Below are 13,072 nucleotides of genomic sequence, written 5' to 3'. Positions count from 1 at the left end.
TCTTCACCTAATCTGAGCCAATGGTCAGCATGGAGCTCCTACTTCATTTATGTAGGCAGAGCATGCCTTAGTTAAAAGTTCTCACTTCCTACAGCCCAACATGTAGGTAAAGCAGCTTACACAACACAATATACGAGCTGACTAGTTTAGTTTCCTCCATCATTGTTGTCACTCAGGACTCTATACAAGTTTGTTGGTCAAGTTTTATGTTCATTGGGCTCCACAATTCCAGCTTCCTAGATGGAATTAAGAAAAAGTTGTGACAGCTAGTGAGGGTCAGGGCAGGTGAGGGGATGGAGAGATTGAGCAAAAAGGAAAAAAGACTCATGAACATGTACAACAATGTGGTGATTGCTGGGTGGAGGGGGTATAAGAGGACCAAATGGTACTGGAAAAATACAAGAAATATTAAATTTAAAAAAAAAGAATTGTGATAGGTCCGGAAGACAGCCTTCTAGAATCTAAAGTGCATTCATGGAGAAATAGTAAAGAAATATTTCAAAGGGGGCATTTCAGAATTAAAATTCCTCTAATCTTATTTCCTTCTTTTAAGTATGCCAAGTTCCTCACATGGAATTCTGTAATTCCAAAGAATTAACTTATTACCTTGTCCTTGAAGAGCTACTAAACAACAACAACATTAAAAATCAATTTCTGATGGAACACTCTTTTAAAATGTGAATTCTATTGATCACCACAAAGGCCAACTTCATTGGATTGATATAGAGAGTTCAGAAAATTCATATCAGAATAGTAGAATGTTTTCTCCTTTGGTCAGGAGACTCCTCACCTGCCATCTGTTTTAAAAGTGTTTGTGACCTCACTAAGTTTTACCAACTTGGTTGTTTAAGAAACTGGACATAATGGTGAGATGGACAGGAAGGGTGGGGGTTGACAGTTGTGGACACAATAAAACCTTGGTGAAATTAATAAAATGAAGAGTCAAGTGAGTTTTTAATTTCTATTCCAGGCTTCTGAATAATTATTGAAATTGATTTTTTTCTTTACAGAAACATGAGTCTGGGTGCAAAAGCAGAAATAGCAACAGATAAGCTTTCTTTTCCTCTTAAAAATACTACACGAGAGAATATAGCTAAAATGATAGAAGGCAATGACATAGAAAGTTCAAATACACCAGTGTAAGTTGATTTTCTGATTAATATATTTTTAATAGGTGTGTGTATCTGGTATAGAATCTCTATGAATTCATCATATGCAACAAATGCAACTTTCATCATTCTTTGGTAACTCAAATGAATATCTATTTGGAGGCCTCATTGTGCTGGAAAAGTAACTCTATTCTCTCCCTTCTCACTCTTTGTCCACCCAGCTAGGGAATATTGCTCTTGTCTCCAAGCAGCAAGTCTTGCTGTTATATCACCATAATCACCAAAAGCCGGGGAATGACCCTTCAAGCCCCCTTTCCTACTATCACTACTGCCTCAGGTTCACTGAATGCTTAGCTAATGAATGGGATTGGGGTTGGAGGTTAAGAGAGATGTGAGGAGAAGACAGAAGGTAAAAAGAAATTTGAGAGAAATATTACATTTTAGCATACTATCCTGCCATATAAGTACTCCATTTCAAACACATTCAAGCTGTGATGTTTAGATTCTAATATAAGAACTAGTAAGAGAAAAAAGTGCAGTTGGTCAAAAACTCTGAATGAAGTATTTCAGATTTCCACCAGCTATTTATTTCCCAGTTCTGTCCTCCAGTAACTCCTGGTCCCATTGTTACAGGTTGAATGTAAAAACCACCATGATGCAGCCTTCACACATATTTCTAACTGAAATATCCTTTGTTAATCACTAAAGTTGAAGGGCCCTGAAGGTCATCAAATCCCACCCTTGCCCCATCACTTCCTAGCTGCAAATAGGCCTAGAAGGATGGAATAACCTTCTAAGGTCACCCACCTCATCCTGCAGAGGTAGGGTGAGGTCCAGGTCACCATTTCTCTCCTTATACCTCATTCTTATGACTAGGTCAAATGCAGTCCATGTGATTATAGATACTTTTGAAATCGTTAAAATTAGAAGAGCACCCAGTGTTATTGATACAAATGATAGGCTCCTAGCAAGAAAGATAACCCTTTGCTTCAGAAACAGTAACAGATATGGGAAAATCTCAGTAGCACTTTTGAAGCATTAACTAGCTCACGAACAGCATTTACATGAGTATTTGGATAGAACCTGGTGAACTTTTTTGGCTTCAGAAAATTCTGCTTTAAGGAATTCCACCAAGATGGAGGTGTAAGTGGAAACACTTTGCTTCCTTGCACAACCAAATCTAAAAATAATAAAGTTTTAACAACAATAAACATAACCAAACCACAGAAAATCGAACAATACGGAGTCTGAAAACAATGAACCGCTGAGCTACACCAGTGAGAGGGGTGAAGCCAGCAGTGGAGCAGGTCAGGTGAAAATGATCCCCGGATCCAGGCGGCCCGCAAGCTGCTGAGGGCATGGATCCCAAGTGCCGGAGGGCGCAGTGCAGCTGGCTGTCTGAGGTTGCGCATTTGCGCACAGATAAACCAGTGAAGAGACTTGCATTGAGACAGACCATGCAGGCCCCAGTGAAAAGCGGCAGGCTCGCACATTTGCACTCAGATAAACAGGTGGGGGCAAGCGGTGAGGCGGACCAGGCAAGCGGAGAGGGCTGCCATTCCTCTCTCTCTGATCCCACTTCCTCATACAACATCACAAACCAGCAACCTGGGTAGCCCCGCCCTGGTGAACATCTAAGGTGCCTCTCCTCATACATAACAGGCACGAACAGATCAAAACATGGCTCAAGAACAACTCAGAGCCCCAGAGCCAATAAATCTAAGCGATGAAGAAATAGCAAAACTTTCAGATGCACAGTTCGAAACACTGGTGATCAGGATGCTCACACAACTGGTTGATTTTAGTCACAAATTAGAGGAACATATGAAGGCTAAACTAATTGAAATGAATGGAAATGCACAGGAAACCAATAGCAATGGAAAGGAAACTGGGACTCAAATCAAGGGAGCAGACCAGAAGGAAGGAAAAAATGACCAAACAGAAAAGAATGAAGGAACAAGAATTCAAAAAAATGAGCAGAGGCTTAGGAACATCCAGGACATCTTTAAACGCTCCAACATCCAAATTATAGGGATACCACAAGGGGAGGAGGAACAGTCACGAGTGGAAGCCTTATTGGAACAAATAATAAAGGAGAACTTCCCCATTCTGGCAAAGGAAATAGACTTCCAGGAAATCCAGGAAGCTCAGAGAGTCCCAAAGAAGTTGGACCCAAGAAGGAACACACCAAGCCACATCATAATTATATTAGCCAATACTAAAATGGAGAGAATCCTAGAAGCAGCAAGAGATAAGAGGACAGTCACCTACAAAGGAGTTCCCATCAGACTGTCAACAGATTTCTCAAAAGAGACCTTACAGGCAAGAAGGGGCTGGAAAGAAGTATTCCAAGTCATGAAATCCAAAGACCTACAACCAAGATTGATCTATCCAGCAAAGGTTTCATTTAAAATGGAAGGACAGTTAAAGTGCTTCTCAGATAAGATCAAATTCAAGGAGTTCATCATCACCAAGCCCTTATTATATGAAATGTTAAAGCAACTTATCTAAGAAAAAGAAGATAAAAAACATGAACAGTGAAAGGACAGCAAACTCACAGTTATTAACAACCACACCTAAAACAAAAGCAAATTAAGAGGACAGCTAGATCAGGAGTGAACCATAGAAATGAAGATCACATGGAGGGTTAGCAACAGAGGAGTGGGAGAAGGAGAAGGGGAGAGAAGGCACAGAAAATAAGTAGCATAGACGGTAGATAGAAAATAGATAAGGGGAGGGCAAGAATAGTATGGGAAATATAGAATCTAAAGAACTTGAGACATGTGTTCATGAACTAAAGGGGGGATGGTGGGGGACGGGTGTGCAGGGCGGAGGGGAATGAAGGGGGAATAGAACAAATGTAATGGCATAATCAATAAAAATTTTTTTAATTAAAAAAAATTCTGATTTTAATGGAAACCCATAAACTATAATGACTACACATTGAATAAACATATGAAGACTATCACCCTTATTTGTTTGATATAAGGTCAAAATAGCAACAAAACAAATTATTTTATGCGGGTAAAACAACTAAAACTTAATTCCTCTCTTTTTTTTAATGCACAGGACTATAGAAAGGATCTACCCATATTATGTAAAAGCACCTAGTGATTCTAACTCCAAGCCTATAAAGCAACTTTTATCTGGTAAGAATAAGAAGGAATCATTTCAGAAATCTTTTAAACTTTCTTTTATTCAACTTCTACAGTTTTCATTCTTCAGCCTTTATCAAGCTACTTTCCAGTTTTCTTTCCCTGTGTGACACAGCTTGCAAGAAGCAGAAGGTTTCACAAGCCAGAGAAATCATTCTCTGCTAGGGAGACATGGTCTTCATTTTTTTTTACTTTTTATTGATATAGAAACTGATTAACTCAAATTCACATTTAGTGACTTATGTTTCTGCTTAGTCAGTCTATTTACTTCTCTTAGCAACCATATCTGCACAAAAAAACTGCCCCATACAGTGTTAAATATGGAGGTGTCACAATAGGAGCAATGAAAAGATAGCAGGAAATGTATTTGACTCAGCCCACGGTTAATTAAATATCAACAGCAATGCTCAAGGGACAATATTTTCCCCATACAACCATAATGAGAGTGAATTGATGTTTTTGAATTCCTTTAACAGTCAAACATTGTTTGGCTCGATCAATTACCTGAGCCAAAGTAGCTATACACATATTGTCAAGGTAGAGGACATGCAGTATTCAGTTCATGTTCATTCATTTGCTGTACTCACTGTCACCAGATTCTGTGGGGCTCGTGTTTAACTAGAAAGATAACACCAGGTTCTGTGGGGCTCGTGTTTAACTAGAAAGATAGAGATGTAAGTTAGTAATCAGTTAGACTCCTCCGTGGAAATTCCCAGAAATAGAGGCAGGATAGAGGGCCTGGAGGGCAAGTGCTGGCAAGATCCCACATTTACCAGCTTTTCTTCTTCAACAGTAAATTAGTGTATCTTGCAAGCTAATTGCAAGATACATTGAGAACTTTGCTATTTCCTTTACAATTCAGACCAGTTCTAAGAATGTTTAGTCTGAGAGTACAGATTGTTCAACAATCAGTGGTTTCTCAAAATAATTCTGTTCTTCAGTAGCTCTTCACTGCTGCTGCCTTCCAGAGTGGGTCCAAACTGGCCAGGAAAGTTCCTTTAATCTCTTTCTGCTTCTTGGCAAAACATCTTGTATTTTCATACTTCATCCTTATCTTCAGCCTCAAAGAAAGATGTGTCCTTGCTCCCATCCAAGGTCACATCTTGGATGTGACCTCCCTATACTTCACATCCCTTCCCTTTTCTTCCTTCACTTATCCCCATCCTCTTTTCTGGGTTCTTTCCCTCTCCCTACACTGACTTGTCTGGCAGCGATTTGAGTTCCAGCCTACAAAGTCTTGCTCCCCTGACCTGACTGCGTGGCCTTGGTATTCTCAGATCCTGCCCACAACCCAACTGTTTATCTGATGAGCTTTACTGAATTATCTCTAATCATCACCACAAGGTATATTTACCAGAAGTTGATGGTTATCAGCAGGTTACCAGGGAGGAAACTGAAACTCAGGTGTGAAATACTCAGCTGAGGTTATACAAGTAGTATGCGTAGAAACTAAATCTAAACCAGGGCCCATCTGGGCCCAGGGCCAGATTTTCTCCCTCAGAACTGTCTCTAGAGTTCAGAACCAAGACTCTTCCTATTCCTGAATGTTCTGAGTAATTCACATTATTCCAGGTTAAGGACTGTAATTTTTACCAGTCTTATACACTCTTTACTCTTCTTCCATCCATCCACCCATCCATCCATCCATCCATCCATCCATCCATCCATCCATCCATCCACCCATCCATCTATCCATCCAACAAACATTTATTGTCAATCATTGTCCTAGATTCCTATGATCTAGGAATTTAGCCTGAAATAATGCAGATATGGTCCCTGCCCTCACAGTGTTTTTAATCCACAACTATGATTCTCAGTGGAGGCCCTATTATCACTAGCAAGGTCTGCTTCCTCTTAAGACCACCATAGTATCTGTGTCAATATAACTATAAGCTTTTTGTTTACCCTACCTTTTACTTATTCTTTTACATTCACCCTATGTAGTCATTGACCATTCACTATGGGTTTTCATAACTTTGCAGAGATTCATGTCATCAATTCTGCCTGAAAGGGTCTCCTTTCCCCATTCCATTTCCACCTACTAAAGTTCTTATTCAGCCAAAGTCAGCTCAGAAGTTACCTCCCCTGGGAAGCCCTCATGGATTGTACTAACCAAAAGACATCTCTCCAAGCTAGCAGAACTTTGTCAATGCAGGTCTTATGCTTGTTGCCATATGCCCATGAATTGTGCTTGTGTATGTGGCCTTTTCCTATTGAGATAAGAAGCTGTGCTGTGTACAACTTTTCAACTCCTTATCACCTAACAGAGTACCTTCTTTTTAAAAGACACTTGATAAAGGTTGGTAATATGAATGAACCAGTCAATTAAATCAAGAGTCGGTGACTTGGGTTTTAAATGTCTAATTAGTTGTTTGGAATTATCAGCCAAGATAATTTGTAGCATGTTGCAATAGTGACTGACCTCTTTTGTGAAAAACAGAAACCCCATACATACCTAGCACCCACTCTTTCTTTTCTACTTACAATTGTTAATATGTCCATACATACATCCTAGAATCATATGCTATGGCCAGGAATCAGGTTATGACATCTGAAGACTGTTGATGTTCGTTAAATCCTAAAATTCTCGTGCTAACTTGATTTCATTTTTCTTTTCTTCCAGAAAATGATTTCAAGAATATCACCATCATTTTGCACAGAGATAATACAATTAAGTCTAACAGTGAGTGGTGGGTTCTCAATCTGACTGGAAATAGACTATACCATAAGGAAGTCCAGGCCTTAGAGCTGGTAGTCTTCAATGACAAAGTCAGCCCCCCCAGTCTGGGCTTCCTGGCTGGCTATGGGTAAGGACTTATTTAACAATTAACATTTATAAGAGTCTACTTCTTCTAACCACTATGCTGTATACCGTAAACTAACACAAACTGAATATAAAATGTAATAGAAAATAAAATTCATAAAATGAAAAGAAGAACACATTTTTATTCTTTACATAGTGTCTACTTATATATTATATAAAGTTAAAGATAGGAAGCCATTTATCTTAATGTCCTCCAGTTTTATAGCTGAAATACTAAAATTCACAAATCCTTGGCCCTTCATCTTAGAAAATGAGAAACCAGAGTCCTGAAGAAGTCACAATGCCTTGTGTGAATCAAACTGTTAATGATGGGACTAGGAGCTATACCCTGGCTTTTTAACTAAATCTCCCTGTTATGGCCTAGTTTGATGCAATTCAGTGTTTAAACTTAGAAATTGGCATAAAAATACATCTTTCTGCTTAGATTTCCTTATGACCTTAGCAGATATAGGATCAATGAGAAACCACAGTTTCATCAAGTCGTATTACCCTTTAACCACGTTTTGATGTTTAAAATCCTAGGACATGCACAGCCCCTACAAGTGCAAACGAAAAGCTTTCTATTTCCCAGAATGAGCCTCTTAAAAGTTGTTGTCTGTCAAAAGTTTTATTATAAAAAGGATCTCTGTGAAATATAGAATTATTAAGGTAAAAAGTGTTAGGAACAGAAAGGTGTATATAATACATTTGGATTTCTACCAAATATACTATGTAGTTAATGTATTATATGCAGTAAAATCACCTGAAGTTCATACACAAAACTGGTAACATAGGTAAGTCCCAAAGTGTGAGATTTCAAAGGACTTTTATTATTCAACTCTTACAGTTCTGTGATGTATAATTTTTTTAGAAAGAACACGAATTAGCTTTCTTATCAGAAAAGAGTAAATGTTTTCACCAAAGTGAAAAGTTTTATTCTTTGATAACTTTATCATATTTTCTATGGATTTTGAAGGAAACTTATGCTTTTCTTTTAAGTATGTTCTATTAAGCATATTTAACTTCTAGATACAATGTCTACTTAATTTTTTTTCAGTATCATGGGATTATATGCTTCAGTTGTCCTTGTGATTGGGAAGTTTGTCCGTGAGTTCTTCAGTGGGATTTCTCACTCCATCATGTTTGAAGAGCTTCCAAATGTGGATCGAATTTTGAAGTTATGCACCGATATTTTTTTAGTTCGTGAGACAGGCGAACTGGAACTAGAGGAAGATCTCTATGCCAAATTAATATTCCTGTACCGTTCACCAGAAACCATGATCAAATGGACTAGAGAAAAAACAAATTGATACTTTAGGACAAAGACTATAAATCAAATTAATATCTGAATTTTTAAAGAAAAGCACAATATTCTCATAAGAGCTAAGCATTTCTAGTTCAATGGAAGTGATTTCTCTTCTGACAGGTGGCCAAAAGGAGTTGTCTTCTTTTTGTAGTCAAAGCTACCTTGCAAGTTAAGGCACTGTTGAAAAGTTATTCATAATTCCATTTCTCTAAAATCAGGGCTACTTGGTTTATGCTGTAATGAACAGTTCTGATACATTATATGAAGGAATCATTAATGAGTCTCCTCCCTTTGAGAAACAGAAGAGAAGAAGGAAAGACACCGTGTTTTCCTGTGTGAGGACTGCGTCCTTCCTGAAAAACTGCCATAATGTGATCCACAGCATTCTGTTGCCAAGGAGGAAGCTCTTATGGGGAGAATAGATGGGCCTCAGCACAACCCAAATATACAACAGCAATAGGAGGCTGAAACTCCTAAATATAGTTCTAGGAGGAATGGAGAGAGGGAACGGATGACCCATGAAGATGTCAGTGGATGGATAAGCCTCATTCTAAGCAAAAAGATAACTTAGTGATACTCTTACTGCCTTATCTTAACTGAAGACTAATAAAAATTTTTCCATTAAACACCAGTGACTTCTCAGGAAAAAAAAAAGCAGCAAAACAAATATGCGGACACTGGCTTTGTTGAGGCCCGAATAGTGATTCATTTCAATGGCAGTAGCTGTTCTACTTCAGAGTTACTGCTCCTGGTGAAACACAGACATCAGTAGAAAGATAAAAAATGCCTCCCAGCAAATGTGGAGTATTTTGACTTTGTAAATCTTTACTAACGGAGGTCATGAGCTCCCTTTTCTCTTCCCCATCCCTCAATACACTTTCCTGATTTCGATGATATAAGGCAATGGTTTTTCCAGTATGTGACATTTTCCTTCCTGTTTTTCAGGTATATCAAAGAGTTTACATATTCCGATTCACATTTTTACATATGAGACGGGTTTTTTAAGTTCATAATTATGAAAGAAATATGTATATCAAGCTTGGGGAAATAAAAAATGGCCTTTTCTTAAATTATTGTTATTGGTAATACAACCTCTTCATTAAATAGCAATGTAGCATGGAAATTTATGACTGAAATGTAGTTTTCATTCCATATTAAAACACAGTTTCTGAGAAGAATTGTTGAATGGACTAGAATATGTCAAAAATGATCCTATGTAGTTTGAGTTCAGGAGTGACTTAAAATAAAGCACATCTTGCAAAGTCATTTTAAGAATACTCTTCATTCTGCCTTTATGCATGAAATGGAAAAAATAATTGTGTTCAATGTTGTTACAAGGATTTTTAAAAATGAACTGAGATAAGAATTCACTTCTTATTGGTTTGGTTGGTTTTTTTTTCTTTCTAATGTAGATACTCTATATGAGTAATGTAAGCAGGAAGCAACTATAACAAATTAATTTCCAGGCAAATCTATTATAGCAAATATGGAGCTTTAAAAAAATAGCAGAATTCAAATGGCATTGAGTGTATTGTAGAGAACTAGTAAATATTTATCCAACTGTGAAGGCCAGCATACTTCCAGTCTGCAGAAATAAACGGCTTCGATAATTGAAACAATAAACTCGAACCACTTAGGGAACTCTGGCCTGTGTGATGAGTTCCCAACAACAGGAAGAATTATTATGCATGTTTCTGATTTGAATTCTTTCCATTTATACTGTGAACAAGGAATATACAGAGAGCACGTTATAATACATTTTAAAAAGAGGAGTAGAAAAAATGCTCCTGAAAAACATATGGTAAAGGTCAAAGTATATCAGAATTGCAACATTTCTCAAGAAAACAATCTCCAGATTTCAAGAAAAAAGCCTCCAGGGGTTTAAAAAGGGAAATACAAAAGTTGTCAACATAAGAAATGTCTACATATAGAATTTTTAGAGTTTATTTGAGCTAAACATATGAAGCAGAGCAAGATCTCAAATGCTCCAGAGAAGAGTTTTGCAGCTTCTTTTATGCATTTGAACTTAAGGAGGGAATATAAGGAAGACTACATGGAGGTGGGAGAAAGCAAGCTGGGGACTGGATTACAGCACAGTTAACAAGATTACATGACTCAATTATTTCAAATTTGTGTTAACCTAGGTGCACAGAAACGATGAACAGGGCTTGCTTAAAGCAAAGGTAAGCCTTTTAGTAAAGAAGTTATTCTTTATTTCAACATCTCTGGTTATATTTTGCTTCCTTATTTGTTCTGTTGACTAGGTTCCACTTATGAGTGGGAGGGGCGTGGGGGGATGAAAATGGAGACAACTGTACTTGAACAACAATTTTAAAAAGACAAAAAAAAGAAGTTATATGCCTGTGGTATTATATGCCCAGTTAGGAATTTATAATCAGATCACCTGGTGAGTTTAATTTCCATAGAACTACTTTTTCAGTTCACAAAGGACATGTACAAGATTAACGTATAGAAAATGTAAAAGAACAAACCTTCCAGGGAGGCATGAGCTGGAATGCAGCTGGAACAGCTTCTAGTTCCGGCTCTAGTCCTGGCTCTGCCACTGTTGGGCTGGGAACCCAGGCCAGCAGTTCACTACCCCTCTCCAAACTTCTTTTATTTGACAACATAAAGGGATCATCAAGCTGTCACCAGCCATATTCTGAGCCTCGAATGAGCACCTACCCTGGCCCAGTAGATGCCCCTCATGAAAGCAAATTGCCAACTTAGGCTGGGTTCTCTCGAAATACCTTTGAGATGGACTATCACCACAGGACATTTGGAAGAGTGGCCCTGGAAGTTACATAGGCCAGTGAAGAATGCAGGATGAGGCAGAGGATCAAGACTGCCCAGCCACACAACTGCAGTTGAGATTTGGCCATCAATGCAGGGCACTCAGGATCTGGGATAGCCCTTCCTTGTCTCGAGCAAAGGCATCAGCAAGTCACTGCCACAACCACCCCTAAGTGGGCCTTCCCCTTTCTGGAGTCATAACCAGTGGCTGCAGCTTACTGTCTCTGAGTGCACAGTTGTTACCCATGAACACGGGCATTGTTGTTGTGCAGAGAGAATCTGAGAGATCACAGTATCCATCAACATCTGTGGCTGGGCCACTCAGACCGACGGGGCTTCTTATAATGAGTGTAAGGCCTTATTTCCCTTACAAGGAAGGTATAAGATGAAGGAGACACAGCCTGTAGCTGGTGTGACACTCATTATTCATTCCCTCTACTTCAGCTCTAGTTCTCCCTTACCAAGCACCTCTGCTCATCAGGCAGAACCAGAGCCAGACCCTCAATTTCCTGGCCAGAGCCAGACCCGTCTGGCCTGGAGCATCACCAAGTCCCCAGTGATCCCTGAGCACCAGCAATTCCTCCCATCCCCACTGAGTGACAGCAGCCTCTCTTTTTCCTATGGCCTGGGGCAGCTACCCCTGTCCTTAAGGTAACCCTGTCCCCTGTGAGAACTGTCTTATTGTCCTTCTAGTTTAGTCATTATTTCTGAAGTAATTATTTTCTTTTTTCACTAATTTTCAAAATCTAATTTCTATTGTTCTTTACTGTCTCCTATTATTTTCTTAGTTTATTTCAGTTTATTTTGAATATTGATTATAGTTTTCACCCATTTGTGGGCCTATATTTCTGGCAAGATTTTATCATCTCTAAGGACCTGATTCTGCTCCTTATTCTTTTTTACTGATAAGAATTTGTTATTGTATTAAAATGCAGTTCTTTTTTATGGCTTCTTTTGTGTGACATTAGTTTCCCTAACTTTTGTTGGGCAGTGGATGGCTCCTCTAGCTCCATGCCTCTGGAACCCCTCCTCTGGTTCTGAAGTATCACAAATGCACCCTTCTTTTTTGAGCCTCAGCTCTGTTATCCCTGCCCCCTGTATATGGTCCCCTTTTTCTATTCCTAGAAGCTTCTCCTCCAAGTAGCCTGGCCCCATAAGGGAGCATCAGTCAGTTAATTTTGAGAGTTTGCAGACCCACCCACCCAGTGCCTTCAGCCCATGCCTGTCACCCTGCCCACACCCACTAGTATGGATGTGCACTTCACTTCTCAGAGTGTCATCGTTTTCGCTGCTGATCCCAGCTCTGCCAGACTACCCACTACTTCCCTCTTCTTCCTTCTGCATCGGAGGGTGTCCCCACAGTTTTTATTGCTACCATACTCTCTTTGGGGTTGTCCTTGCTGGCCTAGTTCTCCCTTGGGTTTTTTGGTTGGTGGGAAGGGACTACGAAGAGATTGAGGAAGTATCCAACACATGGCCACTACAGCTTTTACCTACCTTAATTCCTCTAAGCACAGTCTTTCAACACAATAGTCAACAAGAAAGGATACAGTTATTTTCACAATTGTAGATATGAGACTTAAATGACATTTGGCCTGCTAAATTCATTATTTGGCATGAAATGGCTTTGGTGCAGTCAGTGTGCAGAAATGGTTGGTAATCAGAGATTGCATTGTTTGCAGTAAGAGCTATTTTTATAATATAATATTTTTAATTAAAGCCATTAACTATCTGGTTATGTTCCCATGTATTTTCTTGGTCAAAATTGCCTATTATTCATCTATCTTACTAGTCAGTATTTTTAGGTAGTGGTTGGTAATCTTCTCTATTGTTTATTTACTTTGTAGTTTATAAATTTTTGTTCTTGTCTTTCTTTTTTAACTATATATATTTTACTCTTGTTTAT

The 13,072-nt window shown here is 38.7% G+C and overlaps 1 protein-coding gene across 4 annotated transcripts in view; it reads left to right on the top strand.

Moving 5' to 3' along the window:
- PIEZO2 (piezo type mechanosensitive ion channel component 2) overlaps window positions 1-9,630 on the top strand; it is a 534,747-nt gene extending 525,117 nt beyond the window's left edge. For all 4 annotated transcript variants that reach the window (XM_053668846.1, XM_053668845.1, XM_053668844.1 and 1 more), the window contains 4 exons: window positions 1,011-1,139; window positions 4,179-4,258; window positions 6,888-7,071; window positions 8,125-9,630. In XM_053668846.1, coding sequence (XP_053524821.1) covers window positions 1,011-1,139; window positions 4,179-4,258; window positions 6,888-7,071; window positions 8,125-8,377 — 646 coding nt within the window. In that variant the 3' untranslated portion in view covers window positions 8,378-9,630. The remainder of the gene's footprint in view (window positions 1-1,010; window positions 1,140-4,178; window positions 4,259-6,887; window positions 7,072-8,124) is intronic.
- Window positions 9,631-13,072: the final 3,442 nt, after the last annotated feature.

The sequence above is a fragment of the Artibeus jamaicensis genome, unplaced genomic scaffold (assembly GCF_021234435.1).
Source record: "Artibeus jamaicensis isolate MK-2021 breed Jamaican fruit bat unplaced genomic scaffold, CSHL_Jam_final contig_511, whole genome shotgun sequence".
Classification (NCBI taxonomy): Eukaryota; Metazoa; Chordata; class Mammalia; order Chiroptera; family Phyllostomidae; genus Artibeus; species Artibeus jamaicensis.
This window is presented reverse-complemented; position numbering and strand designations above follow the sequence as displayed.